Genomic DNA, 27,432 nt, shown 5'->3' with positions numbered 1-27,432 from the left:
GGCTGTGTTGTTGTTGTTGTTGTTGTTGTTGTTGTTGTTGTTGTTTTGCAGGTATTTTACCATGGAGAGAATGAGCCAAAGGCAGCTGGTGACTCCAACATTATGAGTCAGAGAACATACCATTAATTTAGAGACAGGCCTGCCGCAGCTGCTTTGGGTTGTACAGCAGCTATCAAAGTGTTGTCATGTGCCTTTGGGTCTATTTTGATCTATGGTGATTCAATTGTAAGATTTCCCTGGCAAAGTTGATTTAAAAGAAATGTCAAATTGTCTGACTCTAAGGCTGAGAAACTGCAACTTGCTCAAGATCATGCAGTTGTCTTCCATGGCTGAGCAAGGATTCAAATCCAAGTCTCAAAAGAGACCAAGGCTGACATTTAAACCACTATACCATAATGGCTACAAGTTACTCAAGTGCTAAACTCTATTCCCAACAAAGGTTTGTCACCAGGATAGCTCCCATGCAACCTGGAGCAGGAGTGGCAAAGCTGCTTTAAACCCGGAGCTGCCATGAAAACAGAAGTTTGATTCCCTGGTTGGCAATTCCAGCACTGTCAGCTGCTTCTGGAATGAGCTAAAACACACTATCACTGTGCACTCTCCAAAATCCCATGGATGATCGCAAAAACCATGCATGTGAATTCCATGACACAAGTAGTACAATCTTTAGGTAAGCAGTGCAGAACCTGTGACCCTCCAGATACTGTGGATCCACATTTCCCATAATTCCAGGCCACTGACCACAAAGGCTAAGAATAATAAAAGTTAGAGCTCAGTAATATCTGAAGGAACCAGAGAGATTGGGATGTGTCACCAACTCAAATCATAACTGCACCTGAATGTCCAAGATATACGGTTGGAATTCTACAACCCCAGCCAATAAAAAGGAGCATGGTGAGAGCTGCAGTGCAACAACCTCTGGAAAGCCAAGTTGCCCACCCATATACTAAAGACAATAAATTGTGCCTTATGAAACAAGCAACGGTGCCAGTTTTTATCTGTAATGAGTGCCTCAGGTACTCATTAAAGTTGTTCCCATATGAAAATAGTGATGAACAGTTGACTGTATCAAACACCTCAGAACTTACGCATCTTTGGGTCCTTCCTGAGAGAGGTCAAAGACCTGCCGTGGATTCAAGTACCACATGAACATCTGGAGAACCTTAGTGCCCTTTAAAGAGAGAAAAAGAGAACTGCTAATTTCTCCAAAGTACAATTTTGAACTGCTGTCTTACAAGGAATATAAATGAGCTTTTTTATATGCAAAAGGAATTCTTAATTCAAGCTAGTAGAAGACATTATAAATAATCCACTCCAACTAAACCTATTCCAATCGAACCAGCCATCATAAGTGCTGCTTCTTTTCCTGAAATCATTTGGTTCTAGATCCATTCTTTTGAAATAAATACACAGAAAATCTGTCAAGGCATTCACTGTCTCCTGTTTACCTGATTCCCTCCACTTTTTGGATTCACAAATACAAGTAGTGGTTTCATGAGAGGAGAGGAAATGGGCTTTATAACAAAAGGCCGCCCTTTGTTCTCCTGGAGGAAGAAAAAAGAGAAAAAATAAATTAATAGAAGCCACTCTAATTAGGCTCTAATTGCTTACCATTTAGCCAGAGGCAGATGCTACCTGTGGAAATGAGGGGCAGAAAATCCACATTAATTTCAATGCAAAATCATTGGCTATAATATAAAATTATCCAGAAAATATTCAGAATAGGGTTCAGCACCTGGAATGCTTCTGCACAACCCAGAAAAGCTGTAGAGGAGCTGTTTTTAAAACTGAAAAATGGATTCACCACTCTGAGACCCTTTGGGGAGATAAGGCAGTCTACAAATAAAGTTGTTATTATTATTATTATTATTATTATTATTATTATTATTATTATTATTATTATTGACACTAAGACATAGTATGACACAGCAAACGAGAAATATATGCTGGATTTCGTATCACAAAATCACAAGTCGAACACTTCCCAAGTGTTTAGGACTGTGTGATGTATTTTTGGATGATGCGTGCAGAGCCCAGTAAGATGGCCTTTTACAGCTGACAGATCGTAATTTTGGAAATGTTTATTGTTAATCCCAGAATCACAGGCTTCCTCTGCATTGAACGAGATCCATTTTCAGAGGAGAATGAAACATGTGGGCTCATCTCTGTTACTGCAGGGGTCCCCTAAGGATTACTGGAACTTAGTGTACTCTGGGACAGGCCTAGACTGTTTTTGTTTGTTTGTTTTCATATTTACTTTTGTTTTGATAACACAATGACCATTTTCTCTCTTTGTAAATTAATAGTAGCAATGCACACACAGATGCTGTTGAAATATTTATATAAACGGCTGCTTGGTTAATGTAAACTAACTTGACAGCATTAGTATTGCTAGTTGTAGTTTTTGAAGTTTTACCTCATTGCCTCTTTTGCTGGCTTTCCTTTTAAAAGACGTCCTCTTCTTCCTCCTAGTTGAATTTTTCAGCGAATTCTGTATTTATAAAAAGGTATAAAGAAGGGAAGGGGAAGAGTATTTAAGAAGAACAAACTCCAATACAAGTTATTTCTATTAAGAAACACCTCTGTGACTGTGACAGTACCTCTGGAGAATGATACACCATCTGGCACACATGCGTGAGTTGAAAAGACATGCGTTGCATGCTTTACACTTTTACACCACCGGTTATGGAGAAAGCCACACACTGAGACCAGACGGGGACTTTCAGAACTTGGAACTTTCCAATGCTGTGAGGGAGAAGAAAACTAGATGCTCCCATAGACTCACATAACAGCACATGTTGTACCTGCCAACCCTCCCAATTCAGGTAGGAGACGCCCGTTTTCCTTCCGGGACTCCAGTCTCCTGCCCAATCAGGTCCGTCTCCTGATGTGGAGACCACCTATACAAAAGGGTTAAGGAGAACAAGATAAAACGAGCTATGCTTCATGGGACTTGTTTGAGTTTCTTTTTCAGTTCAAGGCATGAGTCAAAGATGTGCATGCTACCATTCCTTCAATGTTAGTTAGCATACCAACTCACCCATGACTTTCAAAACACAAAGTTGTCAATTATTATAAATTCTTCACAGTCTATTCACACATTATCATCATAAGAATACACCTAAAATGTAGCACGTGTGTGTGGTAATCAGGGCTCTAACCTGAACTTTATGAATGTAAACCACATGCTTTGTAACTGTTTATATTCTTATCCCACCTTTCTTCCATTTTAGAACACATGGATCATTTCCTCTGAATCTTCACAACAACCCTATGATGTGGGTTAAAGATGGACCATGCAGACAACTAGGGATCCTGAACTATTCTAATCCTCACTGATGAACAACTACAAATGGAATCACAGTCAACACATCCCACAGTTTCAATTCTGCTTTCATGCCATCTCTGACTAATCCCTCCTCCCATAATATTATGGAATTGTTGGACACTGTTCTGAGTGCCCCTCGGGGTGAGAGAGAGCAGTGGCACAGCAGTGGCACGGGCTGTGGCACAGGCTGGTGAGCAGTCAGCTGCAGCCAGCTGCAGCAAATCACTCTGACCAAGAAGTCATGAGTTCGAGGCCAGCTCAGAGCCTGCGTTTGTCTCTGTCTTTGTTCTATGTTAAGGCATTGAATGTTTGCCTTATATGTGTAATGTGATCCGCCCTGAGTCCCCTTCGGGGTGAGAAGGGCGGAATATAAATATTGTAAATAAATAAATAAATAAATATAGAAATGCAGTAAATAGGAAGGAATTAGCGGAAGTTATTTCAGAACCACTGGCAATTATCTTCGAGAGTTCTTGGAGAACGGGAGAAGTCCCAGCAGATTGGAGGAGGACAAATGTGGTCCCTATCTTCAAGAAGGGAAAAAAGACTAAAAGCAATGCATAGCTAAAGGCGCTCTTAGGGTATGCAACTTCAAAGAAAGGTTACTTCTACTTCCCTAAAAATTATTCCTGCATGTCTAGAAAAAGATTCCTGAATAGGCTATATGACTGTCTTTTTGTTATATCTAATGCAAATACTAGGACTCCTCTACATAGCCCAGAAACCCCAATCAGGCCAGAAGTCATCCCTGGAGGTGCATATGATGTTCAGGAGCTTCCAACCTGTAGCACAGGGTAAAACCAGTTAACTCAATGTTACCCCATGTTAGCAAAGATTGCATTAGTAAGTCAGGGATCGAGCCCCCCCCCCCTTTCTCCTCTCTTTTTATGCAGATCATGCCAGCCAACTTTGCTAATATCAACAAAAAGCTCAGTGACAGCCATGAGCTTTCCAGCACTCTGTGGATGCTGCCACCGTGACAAACAACAGCAAAGGTAAGTGTCTGGATGGTCTGAACTCTGCTCTCACCACTGTTGCAATTCAGGAGCAAAGCATGTAAAAACATCCACTGAATATGTGGACAGTATGAAATAGCAATACTCTGGACGACCAATGGGTTAAGGTGCCCATAGATGGGCCTCCTAAAACACTGATTCTGTCTCCATTTTGGTTCTTTGCAGCTACGTTCATTGTGCCCATGAGAAGTGCATTAATTTGTACAGCTAAAGATTATAAAATGTGAAGTATATACAACCACTTGCCTGTTAAAATATGCCCATACTGTTTTGAAGACGTCCAGCTTCCATTTCTTTTGTACCCAAAGTCACTATGGCTAAAACTAGGAACCACAAATCAGTGCATTACTGCATCACATGATCAACCATTAGCAGACCTTGGAGAAGGCACCTGTTGGAGAGGACAATCCCCAAAGCCTCCAGTCAAGCACTGGGCTCTAGGGCTACAATTGGCACTCTCCATAGCCAATGAACTATTCCAAGGCTCTGCAGGAATACCAATCAGCCAACAGTAGCAATTGGCTTCGCATCACCCAAATGAACTAGTAAGAACTTATAAATCAGCTTCAAAACAAGTCTTATTCTGCAGCTGCCTTTAACCCAGTACCGACATTTCCATGGCCAGTGTTGATAGGCAACAGCAGCCACGATGCCAGAAGAACCATTAATTGTTCTCAACATATTTCTTTGGATGAGATGTGGCAGTGTACCAAGTGCCCTTCCACACAGCGATATAACCCAGAATATCAAGGCAAAATAACCCACAATATCTGCTTTGAACTAGGTTATCTAAGTCCACACTGCCATATATCCCAGTTCAAAGCAGAAAACGTGGGATTTTATTCAGCTGGGTGGAAGGGACCTAAGATAATGGTGCATTGAAGATGGCTTGCTATCAGTTTCTCTTTTGAAGGAAACATATTTTTGTTCATTTTTGTGCAAAGACTTTTTGCACAACATGTAACCTTTTTGCACAAAGTATTGATCTTTCTACTCTTGAGCATGTGTTAAAAACTCAAAGCAGCCAGGGCTGAGAAAATTTGCAAATATCCATGCACATCTCTCTAAAATGTAACATGCTTGTGGTATATTAGATGTATATCAACAAGTAATAGCTAACTTGTTATTTTTCTAAAACAGCAATGCCAGCATGTTAGCTTTTAAAAAATAAATCTTTGTGTATTTGCTTAGAAACAAGCCTCATAATATTCAATGGAGCTTACTAAACACTAAGTGTATTTTAGACTACAACCTAAATATTTCAGAGACATATAATGAATTATAAGACATTGTAAATAATGTTCAGAAATTCAGATAAAAGCGAATGTTTTGCTTTTCTAAGGCATGTAAACCTTGCCAGGGGCATTGTTGCTCCATACACCAGACAAACTGAATGACACTTAAAATTAAATTCTATCTGATCAGATTCCTTTAAAGCTGTAACAAGTGAGTTGACAACCCAGAAGAAAATGGAGCACAGAGATTCTTTGTTCATTCGCCAAACTACCTGAAATCTATCTGTTAAATGGTTTTTTAAAATCAGTTTTCTACTCTCTTTTTGAATAAAATTCCCTCCTTTCTTGGGTCTGAGTCCCTGAAATTTTTAACATGCAAAGTCTGCCAGAACATGATTGCATCTTCTTTGTGTGAGTTTTGTAAACACAGTGACACATCTGAAAGTGTTCCCATCTCCATATTTTTCTGTTATGATTTCTTAAAATATTAATTGCAGTTCACAGAAACTGTTTCTGTGATTATATATTGGGTAAATAGTAGGTGAAATATTTAGCACATAAGCCCATTCCTACTTTGAAACCAAGTGAGCATCTTATTTAGTCTAACAGGTATCAGAGGAGACTTAATGACGAGATCAGTGGAAGAAGATTAAGGAGCTCAAGAGGCTACCAACTGATCCAGAATTTTAAAAGCAAAGTTAAGGAAAAATTCAAATCAGGGTTTAGCAGATGAGGGATTGTGGCTTTTGTAGTTTCGAAATGAACATTTCCAAACTCAGCCTACATTCATGGCAATCCCAGATCTGCACTCTATCTACGTTGTAAAAAAAAAAATCCTGCCCAACATTTACAATTAAAATGCAAATATGACTGTAGGCCATCTAGTTTTGGCCACACCTACACATATATCTGGAATACAGATCCTAACTGGTTTAAAGAGTGATATTAAAGACTCAAAAAGGGGAATGTTTCTCAAGAATGAAAAATATAGACAGGATCATTAGTTTGTAAGAATATGTTACTAGTCTTTCCAAACTTTCATCAACTATATTCACATCATTTCTCTATAGATAAAAGGAAAGAAAGAATCACATGATTACTTCTTACCTGATAACTTTTATGTCAGTAATATGGTGAATCTGCTCTGAGTTTTAATTTGACTTGTAAAAAAGCTATTTAAGGTGCTGAACCTTATCAGCAGAGGAGGTTCAGAATTTTGGATAGTCCCTTTAAAGTTCTTTTAATGTTTGAAATAAAACTCTGTGTGGTTTTGAATGGCCCACTGATATGAAGGTCTCCAGATGGCAAATCACAACCATGTGGCACTTAGCCTTCTGATATTCCAACAATCTCAAATAATACTGTGAAAGAATCATAGGAAAGTAGGAAGTTGTTGTGTATTAAAAATGATAAACTAAGTGAAAATTGCCACAGGTAGTTAAAACACAACACCTTTAAAAACTGTCCAGAAATAGAAACTTAGGTTGTGGTGTGCAGTACAACCCATTTTGGCATAGCAGGAGCAAAAATTGGCCATATACCTTCCACAGGTGCCTTACATCAGGCAATTTGATCCATCTAGCTCAGTGTGGTCAACACTGATTGTCAGTGGCTCCAGGGCTACAGGGAGACTTCTTTCTTTTCTTGCAAGAGATGAAGATATGAGGGATTGAACCATGGACCTTTTGCATGCAAAACATGAGTCCTACCACAGTCCCTCTCCTTTTTAAAAGAAACCAAAAATGCAAAATGATGGTTTCTTATAACAATTATGAGTGGAATTGCTGAAGGGTTTGTGGACGAAGTAGAGTGAGACATGCCTTACTGAAGGTGTTTAAGCCAAGCAAGGTGACCCACAGTGTCAAATACAGACATTGGCATGCAGTTACCTGAGGTTTCTTCACCTTAATGATCCAGGTGGGGGGTACAATAACAGCCGCATGAGCCCCAAGGGAACATGGCTCCTCAATGTGCTGCAGCATGAAGCAGGTGACTTTATTGTGAAACTTGAAGCCAAGCAAGAGACATCCATAAGATGAAGAGTTCCAGAAGATAAATGTGAAGATTAGGGAAAGAGGGCAGGGAAAGACAAGATAGATGTAAGTATAAGTGTTCAGTCATGCTGTCACTTTGTTGCATCTTCAGGTCAAGGAGAGCCCTCATTTTTATCCAATGGGAATGTGACTCTACATACAAAAGACAGGTAGGTCTCATGTACATGCTCTCTGAAATTTGAGGCCAGGCCAGAACATTGCTGTTTTGAACCAGCCACCAATTCAACTTAGTTTCTGAATCACAATAGTGTTGGGGGAGAAGTACAGAGTGTTCTCCCTATGCATCTCAGCCAAACACCCTTTCTAATATATTCTTCCATGTCAAGATGCAAACATATTTTTCTTTGATCTTTTTGCTAGTTATGTTCCAAAGACCATGTCCCATATGACAGAGAAGTAGAACAAGGTCTCTGAAATTCATGTTTTCATCATGAAGTCACCATAATTGCTTGGATGTTCCACATTACAATTAATACTTGTTAGCTTTAATTATGACTGGCAATATTACATTTGCATTGTGACTAGGAATTTCATTATTTCTTGCACAATAAGTAACGATTTTTGTTACCTTTAAAAGGACATTTGTCATAAGAAAGAAAGTAGCCAGCAGCTTCATAGCAGAACTATTGATATTTGTTGATATTTGTAGGCTAACCTTGGGCAAAAATTACCTACCGCTTGCTTGCACCATGAACAGCTGATGGCCACGATCTCTTTACTGTGAAAGGAGAATTTTTGCTGAAAACCCTGAAATAACAAGAAGAGTTCAAATCTATCTATTAATAACAGCATCCATCCAACCTCACTTCAAAGTGTATAAAGTGTCTCAAGCTGTTCGTTTGATTTGTCTAGGATGATACTCTTCAGATTAATCAAGTTATAATAAAATGAATTAAATATCATAAATGGCAGTTATGGAGATATAAGAAGCATTAGTTCTATTTTTCATTTCTTTAATTCAAAGTGTGAAGACATAAAATTAGTAGACATTAGATTTTGAAGGATACTAAGGGCCCTTCCACACAGCCATATAACCCAGAATATCAAGGCACAAAATCCACAATATTTGCTTTGAACTGGATTATCTGAGTCACACTGCCATATAATCCAGTTCAATGTGGATTTTATACAGTTGTGTGGAAGGGCCTTCTCAGTATTACACTTAGCACTTTAATGACTACGCCAGCTGGGTAATTACCCCTCCCTGATGACTCGACATTTTTTGCACCTTGGCCCAGATCTTTGGATCCAACTCATGATTTTAACATTTTATTTTGTATATTGACCTTTTATGACTGTTTTTATCAATGTTGATGTTTTATTGTTGGTTGATTTGCTTTGTTGTTTTTGCTCTGATTTTATACTGTTGTGTCCGGGCATGGCCCCATGTAAGCCGCCCCGAGTCCCTTCGGGGAGATGGGGTGGGGTATAAGAATAAAGTTGTTGTTATTATTATTATTATTATTATTATTATTATTATTATTATTATTATTATTATTATTATTATTATTATGAGGGTGGATCTCTCAAGAACATCTAAAGAGATCCTGGTTATACTTGGAGAAAGTAGTAAAGAGATTGGAAATAGTCCTCTTTCTCTTTTTTACTACAATTCTCAGAATCCCCCAATTATCCTAGGCATTGAATGTGGTGGTTGGGAGATTCTGAGTGTTATAGTCCAAAAATAACTTTTCCAAGCGATAAATACTTTAAGATGTAATGTTATAGCTTGAATTGTCTCCCATACAAAAACCTTTTATTTTCCCATATTTGAAACTGAATTATTTTTAATTTGTCTTTAAAACCAATTTTGATTAATTTTTGATATACACAACAAGGGCTATATAACAATAGCTTGTGGATCAAAGAGGGCAAAAAAAGCATTAATTTCGGTCCAAATAAAATTATTGTGCTTATTGTTGCCATTATCATACCTATAGGACCAGTACCAACAACTTCATTTATCTATGACTGAGAAAACGTATCCTTACTAGGCATTTTCTAGGTTCTCATGTGCAACTTGATGCTATCCCTGGGCCAGAAATACTTCATTTCAATAGGGTTCACTAACATTCAGTTTCACATATCCATGTGAAATCTGGGAATGTATCCTCCATAGATATGAGGTCGTACTATATTGGATACACACACACCAATATAATCCCATGTCTTCTTTTCTTCTGAGCATTAGTCAGTGAAACATTAAAAGGAAGAAGAATATAAAATGAATCCAAGTAGACAAGGTTAATGGTAATTCATTCTTAGCCTGAATCATGTCATAATATTAACCCCTAACAAGTTTGTCTGGCAGCTCCATGGACATTAATCAAGTCCGTATTATTCATGTCTATTAAAATATTCAGCTATTCCAATTACAGCCACAGATGTGACTGATGACCTTTTGACAACACTGAAAGCTTCCAGTTTTATAGGCAGTTGAAAATCTTTTTCATTGCTTTCATCAGGCTGCTATTTCATATTTCATCAAAGAAAGAAGTTGAAGGGATGAAAAGCAGTAAAGAGGAACATTGGCTGTGGAGAAGACTGTCCTGATGTATGAGGTCTCTTCATCATCATCATCATCATCATCATCATCATCATCATCATCATTATTATTATTATTATTATTATTATTATTATCATCAACACAACGACGTTGTATGGCACAGCAAACAAGATAGATATGCTGGATTTCGTTTCGCAAAACCACAAGTCGAACACTTCCCAAGTGTCTAGGACTGTGCGATGTATTTTCTGATGATGTGTGCAGATCCCAATAGGGTGGCCTTTTGCAGTTGGCAGATGGTGATTTTGTCAATGTCTATTGTTTCCAAATGCCGGCTGAGATCTTTTGGCACGGCACCCAGTGTGCCCATCACCACCGGGACCACCTGCACTGGTTTCTGCCAGAGTCTTTGAAGTTCAATCTTGAGGTCCTGATAGCAGCTGAGTTTTTCCTGTTTTTCATCTATGCGACTGTCACCTGGGATGGCAACATCAATGATCCAAACCTTGTTCTTTTCCACAACTGTGATGTCTGGTGTGTTGTGTTCCAGAACTTTGTCAGTCTGGATTCGGAAGTCCCACAGTATCTTTGCGTGCTCATTTTCCAATACTTTTGCAGGTTTGTGATCCCACCAGTTCTTTGCTGCTGGGAGGTGGTACTTGAGGCATAAGTTCCAATGAATCATTTGGGCCATATAGTTGTGCCTCTGTTTGTAGTCTGTCTGTGCGATTTTCTTACAGCAGCTGAGAATATGATCAATGGTTTCGTCGGTTTCCTTGCACAGTCTGCATTTTGGGTCATCAGCTGATTTTTCAATCTTGGCCTTAATTGCATTTGTTCTGATGGCTTGCTCCTGGGCTGCAAGGATCAGGCCTTCTGTCTCCTTCTTCAGGGTCCCATTCGTGAGCCAGAGCCAGGTCTTCTCCTTATCAGCTTTTCCTTCAATTTTGTCAAGGAACTTTCCATGCAGTGTTTTGTTGTGCCAGCTGTCAGCTCTAGTTTGTAGTGCGGTTTTCTTGTACTGGTTTTTTGTCTGCTGTGTTTTGAGGAGTTTCTGATTTTTGACTTCAATCAAAGCAGGTTCTTCACTTTGCTTGACATATTCTGCCAGGGCATGTTCTTCTTCTTTGACTGCTTGTTTTACTTGTAAGAGTCCTCTGCCCCCTGATCTTCTAGGCAGATATAGCCGGTCAACATCACTGCGAGGGTGCAGGGAATGATGAATGGTCATGAGTTTTCTTGTTTTTTTTTGTCCAAATTGTCCAGTTCCACCTGTGTCCAATTTATAATGCCAGCAGTATATCTTATGACAGGTATTGCCCAGGTGTTTATGGCCTTGATGGTGTTGCCTCCATTGAGCTTGCTTTTGAGAATTTTTCTGACCCTTTGTGTGTATTCTTTGCTGACCACAGTTTTCACATGTTCATGCTTGATGTTGTCCAGCTGTAGTATGCCCAGATATTTATAGGCCTCTGGCTGGTGACACTTTATTGTTTGGTCATTGGGCATATTTATGCCCTCGCTTTCAATGATTTTTCCCTTCTTCAATGCCACTGTCGAACATTTGTCCAAACCAAACTCCATGTTGATATCAGTGCTAAAAATTCGGACAGTGTTGGTCAGAGACTGGATTTCAGTTTCCGTTTTCCCATATAGCTTCAGGTCATCCATGTACATCAAATGTGAAATTTTGTGAGAATTCTTAGATGTTTGATAGCCGAGATTTGTTTTTTGTAAGATTGTTGACAGAGGGATCATGGCGATAATGAAAAGCAGAGGGGACAATGAGTCTCCCTGGAAAATTCCTCTCCTGATGTTGACAAGTCCATAGCTTTCATTTCCAACAAACAGTTCAGTTTTCCAGTGCTCCATCATGTTTTCAATGAAGGTGCCAACGGTTTTACAAATCCCGATGGCGTCCAAGCACTTGATGATCCAGCTGTGTGGGAGTGAGTCAAAGGCCTTTTTGTAGTCAATCCACGTCATGTGAAGATTAGCTTTTTGGCTCTTACAGTTCTCCAGAATCATTTTGTCAATCAATAACTGGTCTTTTGTGCCCCTGCTTTTCCGTTTGTTGCCTTTCTGTTCATCTGGCAAGATGTTTTTTTTCTTCAAGATAGTCTTGAATTTTGTCAGCTATGATGCCAGTCAGTAGTTTAAACATAGTGGGCAGACATGTTATTGGCCTGTAGTTTCCTGGTGCTGCTCCTTTTGTTGGATCCTTTTGTATCAGGTATGTTCTTCCAGTTGTTAGCCATTCACTGATACTTCCTTTCTGCAGCATCTCATTGAATTGTTGGGCCATTTTTCCATGTAAACTAATCAGATGTTTGAGCCAAAATCCATGAAGTTGATCACTACCAGGCGATGTCCAGTTCTTGACTTTTTGCACTCGTTTGCTGATCATTTCAGTTGTTATTTCCATCTGTTCCATTTTGTTCTGTGAGAATTTTCCTTCAAACTCCTTTATCCACCCAGCGTTTTTGTTGTAGTTTTTATTATTTTCCCAAAGTTGTTATTATTATTATTATTATTATTATTATTATTATTATTATTATTATTATTATGGTATCTTTGATTCTTTATATTCTAAAGAGGTGAATCCTTCTGGCTGTATCAAATTATACCTGAGAAAATACACAGTCTATAGTAATAACCAAAGCATGACTTGCTGGGTTATATATTGACAGCTCCCCTACCTACCAACCAGCTTCTACAGATACAGGATGTACCTATAGAAGTAACCAGCTATTCCGACAGACCATGGTGTAATCTCCATGGAGAAACCAGCAAATAAAGCAAGGGGAGGAAAAACATGATGCCCATGCTGATGGAAAGAGAAAGGCATATTTACATTGTATAATAGGCATATAGAATCATAGAGTTGGAAGAGACCCCGTGGGCCATACAGTCCAACCCCCTGCCAAAAAGCAGGAAAATCGCCAAAAAGCAGGAAAATCACATTCAAAGCACCCCTGGCAGATGGCCATCTGGTCTCTGCTTAAAAGCCTCCAAATAAGGAGTCTCCACCACACTCCAGGGCAGCTCTCACAGTGAGGAAGTTCTTCCTAATGTTCAGGTGGAGTCTCCTTTCCTGTAGTCTAAAGCAATTATTCTGTGTCCTAGTCTCCAAGGCAGTAGAAAATAAGCTTGCTCCCTCCTCCCCATGACTTCTACTCACATATGTATACATGGCTATCATGTCTCCTCTCAGCTTTCTCTTCTGCAGGGTAAATATGCCCAGTTCTTTAAGCCGCTCCTCATAGGGCTTGTTCTCCAGACCCTTGATCATTTCAGTCACCCTCTTCTGGACACATTCCAACTTGTCAACATCTCCCTTAAATTGCGGTGCCCAGAACTGGACACAGTGTTCCAGGTGTGGTCTGGCCACATATGCAGAGCATGTGTTTTATTTTAAAAGTAAATCGTGGTTTTCCCACTTCTGCTACCACATCACTAAAATTCAGTTGCAACAGAAGTCTATTGTGGGCCCATGTGAGTTTAGGGTGTTTCAATGCAATCCCCTCCCCAAATATATTTTCCAAGCTCTGGTATTTCAGCTGGAACCAGGGCCATTAATGTATACTATATAGCCCCTGACTCTATTGCATATGCTTTTCTCACAAGTACTTCCTCCTCTTTAACACTGTTCTTGGAGCAGAAAGTATTACAGAAGAGTCTAGGAATTAGGGCCAGGCTTTGAACCGGCCAGCATGTCCCCTGGGTTCTTTGTGCCATGGATGCAGCTACACTACAGAATTAATCTAGTTTGACACCACTTTAACTTCCATGTTATGAGATCCTGGGATTTGTAATTAGGAGAGGTTCCAGCACTCTTTGGTAGAGAAGGCTAAAGATTAAAAAAAAAACTACAGCCCCCATGATTCCATAGCACTAAGCTAGGGCAGTTAAATCTGTGTCAAATGACATTGATTCTACGGTATAGTATAGATGCACTCTCAGGGATCGAAAAGTCCACAGTTCTGAGCAGCAGAATGAAAGCAATGTTGTCTGTCAGTAATATTGATATGGCAATACAGTAAAACGTGTGGAACTACTAACATATATTGAATGCTGTCATAAATATGAGATTTTCTGAAAAGATTCAATCATCTGTTCACCACTAATGTTAGCCTTCAAAAATTCCAGATACTTTATTTTCCAATTTGTTTTCATGGCATCGATATGATATAGAGCAATCATGGGCAAAATTCAACTCCCAGAAATCCCAGCCAGCTTACCAGCTGTTAGGAATTGTGGGAGTTGAAGTCCAAAACACCCAGAGAACTGAATTTTGCCCATGCCTGGTATAGAGATTAAAGGTAAGTCACCTAATTTGTTGCTGAAAATTTGATACTTACATATCTGCAAACTAAGACATACAAGCTGAGATTTTTCTTGGTTACTCCTTGAAAAATAGAAATGGTAGGAATTTGGTACAGTGACGCCAATGCAGTTTTGTTGGCTCCCTGGAGCATGTACAAACTTCATTTTCTCTGGTTGTCCTGACTTTAATTGGTGTAATGGTTTTTGAAATCAGAACCTCACATGCACAGAAACTCTCAGAAATGCCTCTACCAATAGTCCTCTATACCTGAAGTCATCATACCCCATCTTATATTAATAAAAACCTGTATATTATATAATACTCTTTACAGGGATCCAGTGAAGGGTCGAGTTTCAAAAACTACATGAACTATTTAATTGGTTCATGTTGAAAGATAAGACGTTCGTGATTTTTTCCCTTTAAAAAAATGACAGATGAAGGCGAAGAATGAGGGAGATTGTAAAATTATCTAGCTTCAGAGAAAAGTAATAATTCAAAATAGGCTGAGTAGATTGGATGACGTGAGAGGAAAAGATTCTCCTTGGAGATAATTGAGCTCTTATTCTTCTCCGCCGTTCTTGCAAATTGATTGTTCAGATTTGCTAAACTAAGAACTGGCACTACAATGAATATTAAAAGATGAGATGGACATGTAAGCAGTTTTGAAAAGTGTAGAATTAATAATGTTTTTGAATATCTTGTCACTCAACTGCTTTCAGGCAGGAAGGCTTTATTAAGATTTGCCAATCTTAAGATAGATATAACTGGTAATCTTGAAGTGTGTCATACTTGGAATGATTGGGCCATGAAGTACATCTCTGTCTTGCTATTGTGTTGCTGGCTCCTACGTGTCCTTCGCCAAAAAAAATGGGGAATGAACTAGGCAAAAGGACTTCTGGATCCAGAGACTAAAACTGGCCTTTTCCTAGCACTGAGGCAAAAACTTGGCCAGGTTCAGTTGTATGAGTCATGGAAAAAATAAAGGCCTTTCCATTTCCCATAGAAATGCCAAATGGATTCCTACTTCCATACTGGTAATAGGATAAGATTCTCTGACCTACCAGAGCTCATCAGGCTAGTTTGGGATGTTTAGTTTAGTCCTCTTAGAAACATCTGTTCTTAAAGGGAGATAAATAGCCACTAATATGGAAGAAACTACTGTTATCTCCTATCATTGCACTTGCTGCTTGGAAGATGAGTTCCCTCGTTCTGCTAAAAGATGGAGCCTTATCTAAATTGATTTTTTCTTGTGTATCTAAGGATGAGTCTACACAGGCAAGAAAACCAAGACTCGCCTTGAAGTCACATCTGGCTGTTCTGATAATATTTGTTGACTTCCAGTGAGAATTGGTCGTACAGGGTTAAACCAGCTTTGCCCCACTTTGGGCAAAGTCAGAGGATACTGCATAGTTTGCCAGAAACTTCAGAGTATCCCATAGCTTTGAGATAATGGGATCTTCTATGATCTGGACCTCTTTGCTGTCTGGATGGAATAGTGGAGTCATCACTCTTCCTTGCATTCAACAGCACAGAGAAAGGAGATGGATGGATCATGGCCCTTCCTTTTTCCCAGTTCCAAAGATCCCACTGCTGATGTCAGAATGAGGTGGTGGCAAGAAACTCTAATGGAACTCTGTATATGGTTAGGAACAGTGGCAGGAACACGGAGTGTGAGGTAACTTTCCAATAGGGTCACTGCAGTCATATGACTTCATAAGATGGGGTACATTTTGGTGGCATACATCAGTTCACTTTCCATTGTGTGACGAAGCATGCCAGTTCTCAATCCATGACATAGAGTGACTTCCAGAAAGCTCCATCTCAAAAGGGAAGGTAAACCAGCATATGCCACCATGGTGGCATCACGGGAGGCTTCCCATTTTACATAGAGATCAACAGGGGAGAAGCCAGGTGACAGACGCTTTCCTCATGGGATGAGGCAGAGAGCAATGTAGGGTGTGGGGCAATGTGTTTCTTCTGTTGGGTACCAGCAGATTCACCACAATGCATGGCAATTCCAGCGGCCAGTATAATGACTTCCTTAGTCCACCTGGACCATGTGGATACCAATGTAGCATTGCAGTAGATTCAGCAGCAGACCCTAGAATGAACCTACCACAGGGTTTTCTTGGCAAGATTCATTGAGAAGAAGTTTGCCACTATCTGAGAGAGTGTGACTTGCTCAAAGTCACCCAGTGGATTTCATGGCCAAGTGGAGATTCAAATCCTGGTCTCCAGAGTCATAATCCAGTGTTCAAACCACACAAAAAAAAAAACACATGCGTTCAATAAAATCAACTTTCAGAAGAATTAAAAGATGGGATAGGGCAAACTCATGGAATAACATAAAATAGGACTGGGGGTAAGGGTAGTCTTATCCTTGAAGAGAACTAATATGATGTCAGTAGAAGAGTCAAATGAAGTAGAAAACATTTAAAACTTCAAATGCAGAGGATCTTAGTCTTACCTTTCCACATTGCTTACATTTCCCCTCCTGCCGCCGTCTGTGTACCCAGTGATGTCTGACAAAATTCTGCAGGGGCAAGCAAAGATAAAAAATATTAATTAAATGGCATAAAGAGACCTACAGAAAACATTAAGCATTTGCATTCCAAATCACTTCTCGTATGCCTTGGAATTGCTGAAAGGCAGTCATAAAAAAAAGGTAAAGATAGTCAGCTGTTCTGAAGTATACAGGCAGTCCCCATGGATAGGCATGGTTTTACTTGATCTATACAGCATATTATAATAGAAATAAAGTCATGGTAGACTGAACTAACATTTTGGCTTGCAAATAATAAATCACTTTTTAAAAACCATTTTGCCTTCCCAATTCTTCTAATATTTGATAGCTTTAGTATACTCATGACCTGATGTTTTGTCTGTTTTGTAGGAAGTCTATATTTCTTTGTGCATTATTTCATGGACTTGAGACGAGCATGCCCATGTGGCCAATATGCATAGGTGTCTGTGCACATCCCTTCAAGTCACCTGTTGAGTTATGGAAACTCCACATATTTCATTGAGTTTTCTTAGCTACATACTACTCAGGGGGAGTTTTGCCAATTCCTTTCCCCTCCTACAGAATTCACCTGTTGCCTGCAGAAATCTCCAAACCAGCTATTTAATAACTGGTAAAGAGCAAAGGACATTAGAGAAGGAAAAAAGCTGCATTTTTTTTAAAAAAATCCCTCTAATTCACAACTATGCTGTTATACATCACACACAAATGTCCATAAGAGACTCAACAAATATTCATAAACCACTCACCTCTCTTGGAGATCTAGAACTTCCTTCTCTGAAAGTTGGCTTACATCGGAAGTTGATCTGACAGGCAGAAAGCATACAAATAAATAAAACTGGAGGTCAAGAAGTAGTAATTGGAGTCCTATCCCCATAGCAAAAGTCCAAGCACCAAAAACAACAATTCCGAAAGCTCATTTGCTCATCATTAGGCATCCCATTCTCCACAAAGAAATTTAAACCTGTTGTGATACTATTAATAAGTCATAATATTGTGAAGAAAACCTGGAAATATTGCCTACAGCTCCAAAAAGTAACTTTACTAAGTTTTTATTATTATTGTTGTGTGTCTTCAAGTAATTTCTGAGTCATGGTGAAACTTTCAAGGGATGACTTGCCCAAAATCACCAGGTAAGTTTCCATGGCCAAGTAGGGAATCAAACCCTGTTCATCACAGTTGTAGGCCAGCAATTAAACACTACACCACTGTGGCTTTGATTATGAAGTATAAAAACAATGCATCTGAAAATCAGCATTAGAGCTAAAAAAAAAAAAAGAACTACTCGTTCACATAGTTCACAAATCATTTCCATCAGCTAACTAGTTGGCTTTCAGATGTGCTCAGAATTCAAACACTGCTAACCAGTATGTTGCCTAAAAGCATATATATTTATCTGTGTGAAAAGAATATGATTCTTGAAAGGGGAGATTTGGGAGTACCCCAATCACATGAAACCCCGGGTTTGCCAAGCCGCTATGAGCACCACTCGGAGACCAATAAAGTTGAGGACAAACACCTTTATTTTAGGTAGCTACCGACAGACAGCAGCGACACGGCAGTGAAGCTGGCAAAAATTGTCTCCCCCCCCCCCCGCCCAGCGTGCCTTGGCCCCGCCTCCCACGCTGCGTGGGAGGCGGGGCCAGGGCACGCTGGGCGGGGGGGCGGCGCCAGAGCTGGCCCCGCTTTCACGCTACTCCCGCTCGCCCGTCTGGCCTTTCCTAGCAGGCCAGAAAGCAGCGGAGGTCCCTCCAGGCCGCAATCGCGGCCTGGAGGGACCTCCGCTGCTTTCTGGCCTGCTAGGAAAGGCCAGACGGGCGAGCGGGAGTAGCGGAGGCGGAGCCAGCTCTGACGCCGCTCCCCCCCCCGCCCAGCGTGCCTTGGCCCCGCCTCCCACACAGCGTGGGAGGCGGGGCCAAGGCACGCTGGGCGGGGGGGGGAGCGGCGTCAGAGCTGGCTCCGCCTCCGCTACTCCCGCTCGCCCGTCTGGCCTTTCCTAGCAGGCCAGAAAGCAGCGGAGGTCCCTCCAGGCCGCGAAAGCGGGAGTAGCGTGGGAGGCGGGGCCAACTCTGGCCCCGCCCCCCACCCAGCGTGCCCTGGCCCCGCCTCCCACGCTGCGTGGGAGGCGGGGCCAGGGCACGCTGGGCGGGGGGCGGGGCCAACTGTGGCCCCGCCCCCCTCACTAATCGCCCTGGCCCCGCCTCCCACGCAGCGTGGGAGGCGGGGCCAGGGCACGCTGGGCGGGGCCAGGGCGCGGGAGGCGGGGCCGGTGGCGGGGGCGCTTTTCAGCACCCCCGCTTCCCATTAAAAAATATCTCCGGCCGGCCCTGCATGTAGCATAGAAGATAATAAAGCTTCTTATGTGTTAAGTGTCTTCTATTGTCATTTTAATAACATTGCATATCTTGTGTGATATTCAAGCCAGAATCTGGCATACTGAGAAATCTGGGAGAGGGGGCCTTTTATCAAACTCATTGAGGTAACGCAAGAGGAGTGGGCTTCTGTTCATAGTTGATAGCAACTTCCAGTGCAATTGCATCTGCTGCCCATATTCCTTGTGGCTACATAATCTGAAATAATATGAAAAGTGATGAACCTGAGATATTTCTGCACACGGTTACTTTATGAGCATAAGTCACTTTTTATATAGTTGTGACTTTTCCTATTAAAGACAAAGGAATGGGCAGTGGCTGGCCTGGCTACTGGACATGTGTCTTTTTCATTTCTGTTCATTTTCTGTGAATGAATGGCAGGACTATGGCTTCTGTCCAAAACAGTGTCCTTGCTGTACTCCCGCTTATACCATACCAATAACATATTTCACCAAGGCACATCAGCAAGGGGCCACAGCTCCATGGTTAAGTATATGCTTTCTCTGTTATATCTAGGAAGGACTAGGACATTAAAGGCTCCTGTCTTTGAAGGGCTACTACCAATCAGTGTTGACAATACTGAGTGAGAGCACAATGTAGAATAAATGCAGTTTGACATCTCTTTTACCATCAAGGCTCAATGCTATGGAATCATGGGAGTTGTAGTTTGGTGAGGCAGCAGCACTCTTTGGCATAGAAAGCTAAAGAGCTTGTAAAATTGCAGTTCCCATAATTCCATAGCATTGAGCCATGGCAGTTAAAGTGGTGTCAAACAGCATAAAAATCTACAGTGTAGATGCACTCTTAGAGGTACCAATGGCCCACCTTGATATAAAGAAGCCTCCTGGGTCCCATATTGTTCAGATATGAAATGGGTGATGTCCCAGGCTCTGACTTTAACTGCAAGTTGGGGTTCAAGTAAATTATAGATACTCTGAATCTTTTTCCCGTATTATTTCTCCCCACCATATGATGTTTAAGCTGCCTGAAATTCTGTCATTAAGCTTTTGACCTTTCTGCTGATCTTGCCAAGATATTAAAGCAACCTCAATTGGAATTGCATTGTTTAAAATACATCCTACCAAAACTGCAGGCATTGAGCCAGGCAATGGCTTAGTTCTTTCCACAATACAAACGTTGATTTGAATGCTGGATTAACCTTGAGAGTTATTTCCTTTATGAACTGACTAACCTGGCTTTTCCAGAGACTTTCAATCCATCTAAATGTGGCACTCCGAAGGATGCCATCAATAACAGACTTGTGGGAGAAAATCAGTACTGTCAAGAAAAAAACCAAACCTCTTTAAATGTCCCTGCTCTGATAGAATAAAATAAAGCCTTTCTCCCACTTCATAACTTTTTTAAAGAAACCATTTGTATTTTCACAATACCTATATCCATACTCACCAGCTTGGAATATCATTTTTCATACAGCTGAAAAAGTTAGCTTTTGACTGCAGAGATTTATGTCATAATAAATATGTTAATATTTCAAGTGCCATACGGTTCTCTGTTTCACTGAAATAATGGAAATACCCTGCTAGGTTAATGGAATTTGCTCACAGGATGGCTTTCCTACATTCCTACATCTATTCTCTCCTGGACTACTTGAACAGAAAAAGAGCTATGTGGGGACGTACATATGACTCTATTCTAATTTTAACCTGCAAAGCTTTCTACATAAAATAGTATACTCTTTCACACACACAAAAAGGAATCTCGTCTCAGTATCCCTGTCTCTTCCCCTCCCCCCTCCCCCCTCCCCAAGGTTTCACAAATGAAAACTAGGATACATGTAACCTGACAACAACAGAATGTGGTCAAAATGGCAATGTTATTAACAAGGAAGAAGGAGCAGGCAAGGAGAGGCTGTAGCAGTTTGCTTTTGTCTGAGTCTTTTGGGAAGATTCCATCCCTATTCTCTTCTTCCCCCTGTCAACTACTTCTGCATTTTTAATTTAGTTTGTGGAGCCCCCGATGGTGCAATGGGTTAAACTCTTGTGCTGGCAGGACTGCTGACCAAAAGGTCGGCAGTTCGAATCCAGGGATCGGGGTGAGCTCCCCTCTGTCAATTCCAGCTTCCCATGCAGGGACATGAGAGAAGCCTCCCACAGGATGGAAAAACATCAAATGTTGCCCAGGCATCCCCTGGGTAACGTCTTTGCAGACAGCCAATTCTGTCACATCAGAAGTGACTTGCAGTTTCTCAAGTTGCTCCTGACACTGGGAAAAAAAATGTTTTCAGCAAATGCAAATGACAATGAAGAGAGTTAGTGGGGAGGAAAGGGGAGTGAAATTGAGAACTTTAAAATTTGGGATGGCAGAAGACAGTTGGAGGGTATGTGACATTCTTTGGTACATTGTTTTTCTTTGCAATAAATATGGCTTAGCTGCTCTCATCCCTACATATGGATTTGTCACATTTTTTTGTCTTATTTAATTCTTGTTGATTATGACACACAATTACTATGTTGGAAAGACCAGGCAGTGGAGTAAACGCTGAAATGTCTCATATATTGTATCAATATATGATCCCATGACCACATTTTAGTTCCAACTATGATTAGCAATTTAATTTGTCTGCGTGTGCACATGTGCCTTTGAGTTGCCTGTCGACTTATGGTGAGTCCAATGTCTTCCTAAGCAAGGAATACTCAGGGGTGGTTTTGCCAGCCCCTTCCCCAGAAACATAGCCTACAACAGTGGTTCTCAACCTGTGGGTCCCCAGATGTTTTGGCTTTCAACTCCCAGAAATCCTAACAGCTGGTAAACTGGCTGGGATTTCCTGGGGTTGTAGGCCAAAACACCTGGGGACTCACAGGTTGAGAACCACTGACCTACAACACCTGGTATTTGTTGGTGGTCTTCTATTCAAGTACTAACCAGGGCTGATCCTGCATAGCTGTCAGGATCAGATGGGTGCTAGTGTCTTTTGGATAGTTTCAACATAGCAATTTAAGCCCTTTTATATCTGCTGTTTTAACTTTGTTATTGTTTATGTAACCAAAACAGTACCATGTTGTGGAGGGAGGCTCAGAATAGCCCACTGGATGTTCCAGCTTGGTATTTGCTGTTATCAAGAAGCCCTTTAATGAAAAAAAGCTGTCCATTGTTGTTGACGTTAATGCCTCCAGTCTTTCAGTCCCTAGACACTTTGAATGTCATCCATGTGCAGACAAGAAGTTTGAAGAACAAAGTCACTAATTCATATTTCAAGCCACCTTCGAATTCCCACAATAAATCCAAGGAAAGATTTGGAAGAGGGATTAAGGTACATGACAAGAGCCCAGGATTACATGATAAAGGAGAAACCTTAAAAGGAACTCTCCATGACATTTACAAAATGTTCCTCAGTATAAATACTCCAGTAGATGGCATCATCTTACCTTTTCTAGCTGTTCCATGCAGGCATTGTGGACTACTATTTTACAAGCAGCACATTTTCTTCGAAGAGCTGATTTCTGAAATATTTTTTAAAAGATACTATATGAACAGGGAATTTCTTGGACTTGTAGGTTTTTTCTCATAGGGACTTATTACTGTGTATCCCAGAGTTTCTATCTCAGATAGCACAAGGGCAAATAAAAATCATTGTCTGCTTGTTTTTAAAACAGAAAATCAAACCTATTTTCTTTTATGTGTATGATTATCATATATGATATGTTATGTACTGTGTCTGTTTATCAGATCAATACATGTCATCCTTTCCCTTTCCAAATAATCTTATATACTCATGTATGTCTAAAAATTGTAGTAAAAAAAATCAACCCAAAAAATGTGGGTTGACTTATCCAATGTACTACTCTTTAATTCTTATCAAAAAGGAGCCATTACTTTCTCTGAGTAAAGTGGCCAAAGGTGAAAGCTTGGCCCATCCTAGGATAAACCAAAAGAATCACTGATCCACTCTACTTTCTCTATGACAATGCAATTTCTGGTCTTTTTCATGCATTGGTGGGGAAAAACAGTAGCAGCCAAGAGCGGCTGGCCCACTGAAGTAATGCTGGCACTTTCCCCTCTCTGTGGAAGGACCCTCGACTTATCCACGGATCACATCAAAATCCATAATTGTGGTGCGAAAACCTCCACTTGTACATGAGGTTGACTTATATGAGTATATATAGTAGTTTACCAAGCTCTTATCCAAAATAACTTTCCAATCTCCTTTGGTGGAGGCTCAATTTTTGTCATACTTCAACTCCTCAACAAATAATAGGTTCTAGGAACTGTAATCCACCAACATCTGAGCACTCATCTCAGCAGTACTGCAGGGCTAGAAGCAGTGGCTCTTTAATTTCCCACACTCCACAAAGACTAAAGCCCTGTAAAAATTTAGAGCATTGCTAGATGCACAAGCAAAACTTAGTTATGTGAATTTTTTTGAGCTCTATGTTGCCAAATTTATTCTATCACTTACTGCAAACATGAACTCAAGCATCACATTCATTACATGTAGCCAACCATTATTCAGTTAGCTATGAGAAGAAGCTGCCATTTAGCAAAACACCACTCACCCCCATTTAAGATTAACCTGCAGGATTGCAAAGTGGCACTGGGGAGAAATTAATATATTATTTTACGTCCTGTCTTTGTGCCAGTGCCAGATTGAAGGCAATTTACAATGCAAATTAAAACAAAATGCAGTTGAAAATCAATCACAATATTAAAGAGCAATTTAAAAAACAATTAAATACATTTTCAAAAAAAGCAGCACAGAATTTTAAAAATACAATTCAAAAGCATTCAAAAATTAAAAATGAGGGATAAGTACAGCTGCTCCGATTACAACAAAGCTGGTGTTTCTGCAAATTGCAAAGAATCAATGACCAGAGATTGGGTTAAGAGAGGAAAAACTCTCTTAACCCAATTTACACAATTTGGGAATCTGTGACTATTTACAGTTCTTTACAAGTTGATGTTATCACAATTTAAACCATTCAATTCATATACAGTTATTGTCTTGCCAAGAAATGGTAAATTTCCCATAACAGGCTTTCTGTATGTAGTATGTACAGTTAACTCCACATTCACTGGGGTCAGAGGCACAGGACCTCCATGAAAGTGAAACACTGCAAATAACACAAGGCCAATTGTATTCTAAGGTTATGTTTTATTACAGTAGAGTCTCACTTATCCAAGGTTCTGTATTATCCAAAGCAGTCTGCCTTTTAGTAGTCATTGCAATGTTTTGGTGCTAAATTCGTAAATACAGTAATTACTACATAACATTACTTTGTATTGAACTGCTTTTTCTGTCAATTTCTTGTAAAACGTGATGTTTTGGTGCTTAATTTGTAAAATCATAATGTAATTTTATGTTTAATAAGCTTTTTTCTTAATCCCTCCTTATTATCCAAGATTTTCGCTTATCCAATATTCTGCCGGCTCGTTTATCTTGGATAAGTGAGACTCTACTGTATCTTTGTCCCTGTCTGGATATGTTTAATACACTGTACTTTGGTGAAATATAAACATTGATAGTAATGGTGCCAGTGGTTGTTGCCGTCATATTTTGATGTCATTCTTCTGCCACTATTTTCATTGTACATAGTTATGAGCATAGGAGAGGTACAGAAATTATGAAAAAATAACACTTACAGAGAATTTGACTTGGCAACTTTCCTCGCCAAGGTAACACAAGTCCCCAGAAACATTTGTCTCCAACCAGAGATGCTCACCATTCACTGCATTTTCCTGCAAAAATACATTTCCACATACATTATCCCTTAAAAATCAGCATTCTGTTCAGAAATTGGTACTGTTTCTAACATGAATGCCACGATATAACTGTAAATATATTTATTCAAATGATGGCCCAGATTCTCTCCACTCTAATGGCTTTGGCTCTCTGTTCACTTACATGTGAGTAAGGCACACTGAGCCTTACTCCTAGAATCATAGAAAATCACATTCAAAGCATACCCGACAGATGACCATCCAGTCTCTGCTTAAAAGCCTCCAAAGATAGAGCCTCAACCACACTCCGGAGCAGAGAGTTCCTAACTTCTGAGTCCTTCTTACACCTGAGTTTCATCTAATGAAGAGGATACAGTCTACCCAAGCTAATGTTATGTTGTATTTATTAGGGCTAAATCTAATTATTACTACAACTAAAATATACATGTCTTGAATTTATGCCCTGTCCTTCTCCCAAAACTGGATTCAAGGTGGCTTACAATAGTTTAAAAAGATGCAGCTAAAAAGTTATAAATAATTAAATACCAACATTATTTAAAACATAACTAAAATCATTTAAAAATTAACAGTCAGTTTCAATCCAATCTTTTTAAAAAAAAACAGCACTTACAAATACACTAGTTTCTTGATTGAAATCCAAAAGCCTATCTAAATAAAAATGTCTTCACATGCCAATAGAAAAAAAGTAGGGAGAATGCCAACCGACCATCCCATGGGAAGGAGTTCTACAATCTCGAAACAGCCACAGAGAAGGTTCTCTCCTGAGTCTTCACTAAAGACTTCATCAGACTCTGGCTTTTCCCCATTTCTATACACTTTAAAGACATTTTAAATAATGAGTCCCATGGAGCCCATCAAACAATGCAAGAGTATTTCCTGTCAGTTCCCGTGGGACTCAGTTTCTGAAGTGTGTAGAAATCGAGGTTTTTAGAGTCTGGGAGAAATCACCCCCAAAGCTCATTTGCATAGAAATGACTAAAGGCGCTAACTTTAAGATGAGATGGAAACTGTCAGAGAAATCTCCTTTTTAGAGGGTTTTAGTGATGTTAAAGTGTGGGTGTTCTTGTGGGCGTTCTGCTAATGTTTCTTCAGATGGTGTGGATCCCAATGAAAGAAGTGTTTTAAAAGGGTGTCTTAACTCTGCTTCAGTGGAAGGCTCTTGAAGGCAAACGACCGCAGGAAAAGTGATGCCTTAAGAGAGATGCCTTAACCCTGCTTTAATGGAAGGGTCTTGAGTGCAAATGACCCCAAGGAAAGTGTTACCTTAAGGAAGGTGCCTTAACCCCGCTTTGGTGAAAGGATCTTGAGGGCAAATGATCCCAGGAAAAGTGATGCCTTAAGGAGATGCCTTAATTCTGTTTAAATAGAAAGATCTTGAGTGCAAACGACCCCAGGGGAAGTGGTGCTTTAAGAAAGATGCCTTAACCCTGCTTCAGTGAGGGCAATCCATTCCAGGGAAAGTGATACCTTAAGGAATATGCTTTAATTCTGCGTAAGTGGAAGGATCTTGAGTGCAAATGACCCCAGGAAAAGTGATGCCTTAAGGAAGGTGCCTTAACTTTATTTCAGTGGCTTTTGAGGCCAAACGACCCCAGGGAAAGTAGTACCTTAAGGAAGGTGCCTTTACTCTGGTTCAGTGGAAGGGTCTTGAGTGCAAATGACCCCAGAAAAAGTGGTGCTTTTTCAGATGGCTACTTTATAGTTATGGGGGACATCTCAGGGCAGAGCAAAATATGTGTTGAACAAAACCCATAGACTACAAGATTTGTACTGCTCAGACAGAATTTTGATCTGATCTGGCGTAGCACTTGTTATCTTGAATAATTCAATATTATGCTTGGATTCAATTATACATGTTCATCAGCAACCATGACATTCATGGATCTTTGTGCATACTTTCCGGTTGTCTGACACACCATCCTATAAGACTCAAACTGCTTTGTTGGTTGCTATGCTCAAATGGTCAGGAAACATCTCACAACTCATTGCACTGTAACTGACAAAGATATCCATAAAATACGTCTGCTAGGATTTGGCTGATACTATCACATTCTCGCTTCAGAGAACATGGAACTCACAATTTAGGGTAAAATATACAAGAAAAGAATAATTTGTATGCAAGCTTTCACATCTTTACAGACCCAAAAGAAAGATTAGAAAACATGAAATACTGTTATCATATCTAAACTACAAATACAGGTTCGAAGTCATAGGTAGACAGTATTTGCCAATGGCATTACATGGTACTGTTTCGAGATGTGCTATGAGGATTGCTAATGATCAAAAATACTTAACAGAATTGGTTCTCAAAACTGACAGATGGCAACTCCAGCAAATCAGTGCCTTTGGAAAGACCATGTCATTTCATAGTCGAAG

At 40.1% G+C, this 27,432-nt stretch overlaps 1 protein-coding gene across 1 annotated transcript in view; it reads right to left on the bottom strand.

Moving 5' to 3' along the window:
• The window catches only part of dgki (diacylglycerol kinase iota), a 287,280-nt gene that overhangs the window by 134,097 nt on the left and 125,751 nt on the right, over positions 1 to 27,432 (bottom strand). The window contains 9 exon segments of the mRNA XM_062983094.1: positions 1,089 to 1,171; positions 1,449 to 1,544; positions 2,417 to 2,491; positions 7,469 to 7,585; positions 8,309 to 8,380; positions 16,934 to 16,999; positions 17,737 to 17,793; positions 22,746 to 22,820; positions 24,958 to 25,053. Of these exon segments, the coding sequence (XP_062839164.1) occupies positions 1,089 to 1,171; positions 1,449 to 1,544; positions 2,417 to 2,491; positions 7,469 to 7,585; positions 8,309 to 8,380; positions 16,934 to 16,999; positions 17,737 to 17,793; positions 22,746 to 22,820; positions 24,958 to 25,053 (737 nt within the window).

Source organism: Anolis carolinensis, chromosome 5, assembly GCF_035594765.1.
Source record: "Anolis carolinensis isolate JA03-04 chromosome 5, rAnoCar3.1.pri, whole genome shotgun sequence".
Taxonomy (NCBI): Eukaryota; Metazoa; Chordata; class Lepidosauria; order Squamata; family Dactyloidae; genus Anolis; species Anolis carolinensis.
The sequence above is the reverse complement of the archived record's forward strand: the minus strand, read 5'-3'. Positions and strand labels throughout refer to the sequence as shown.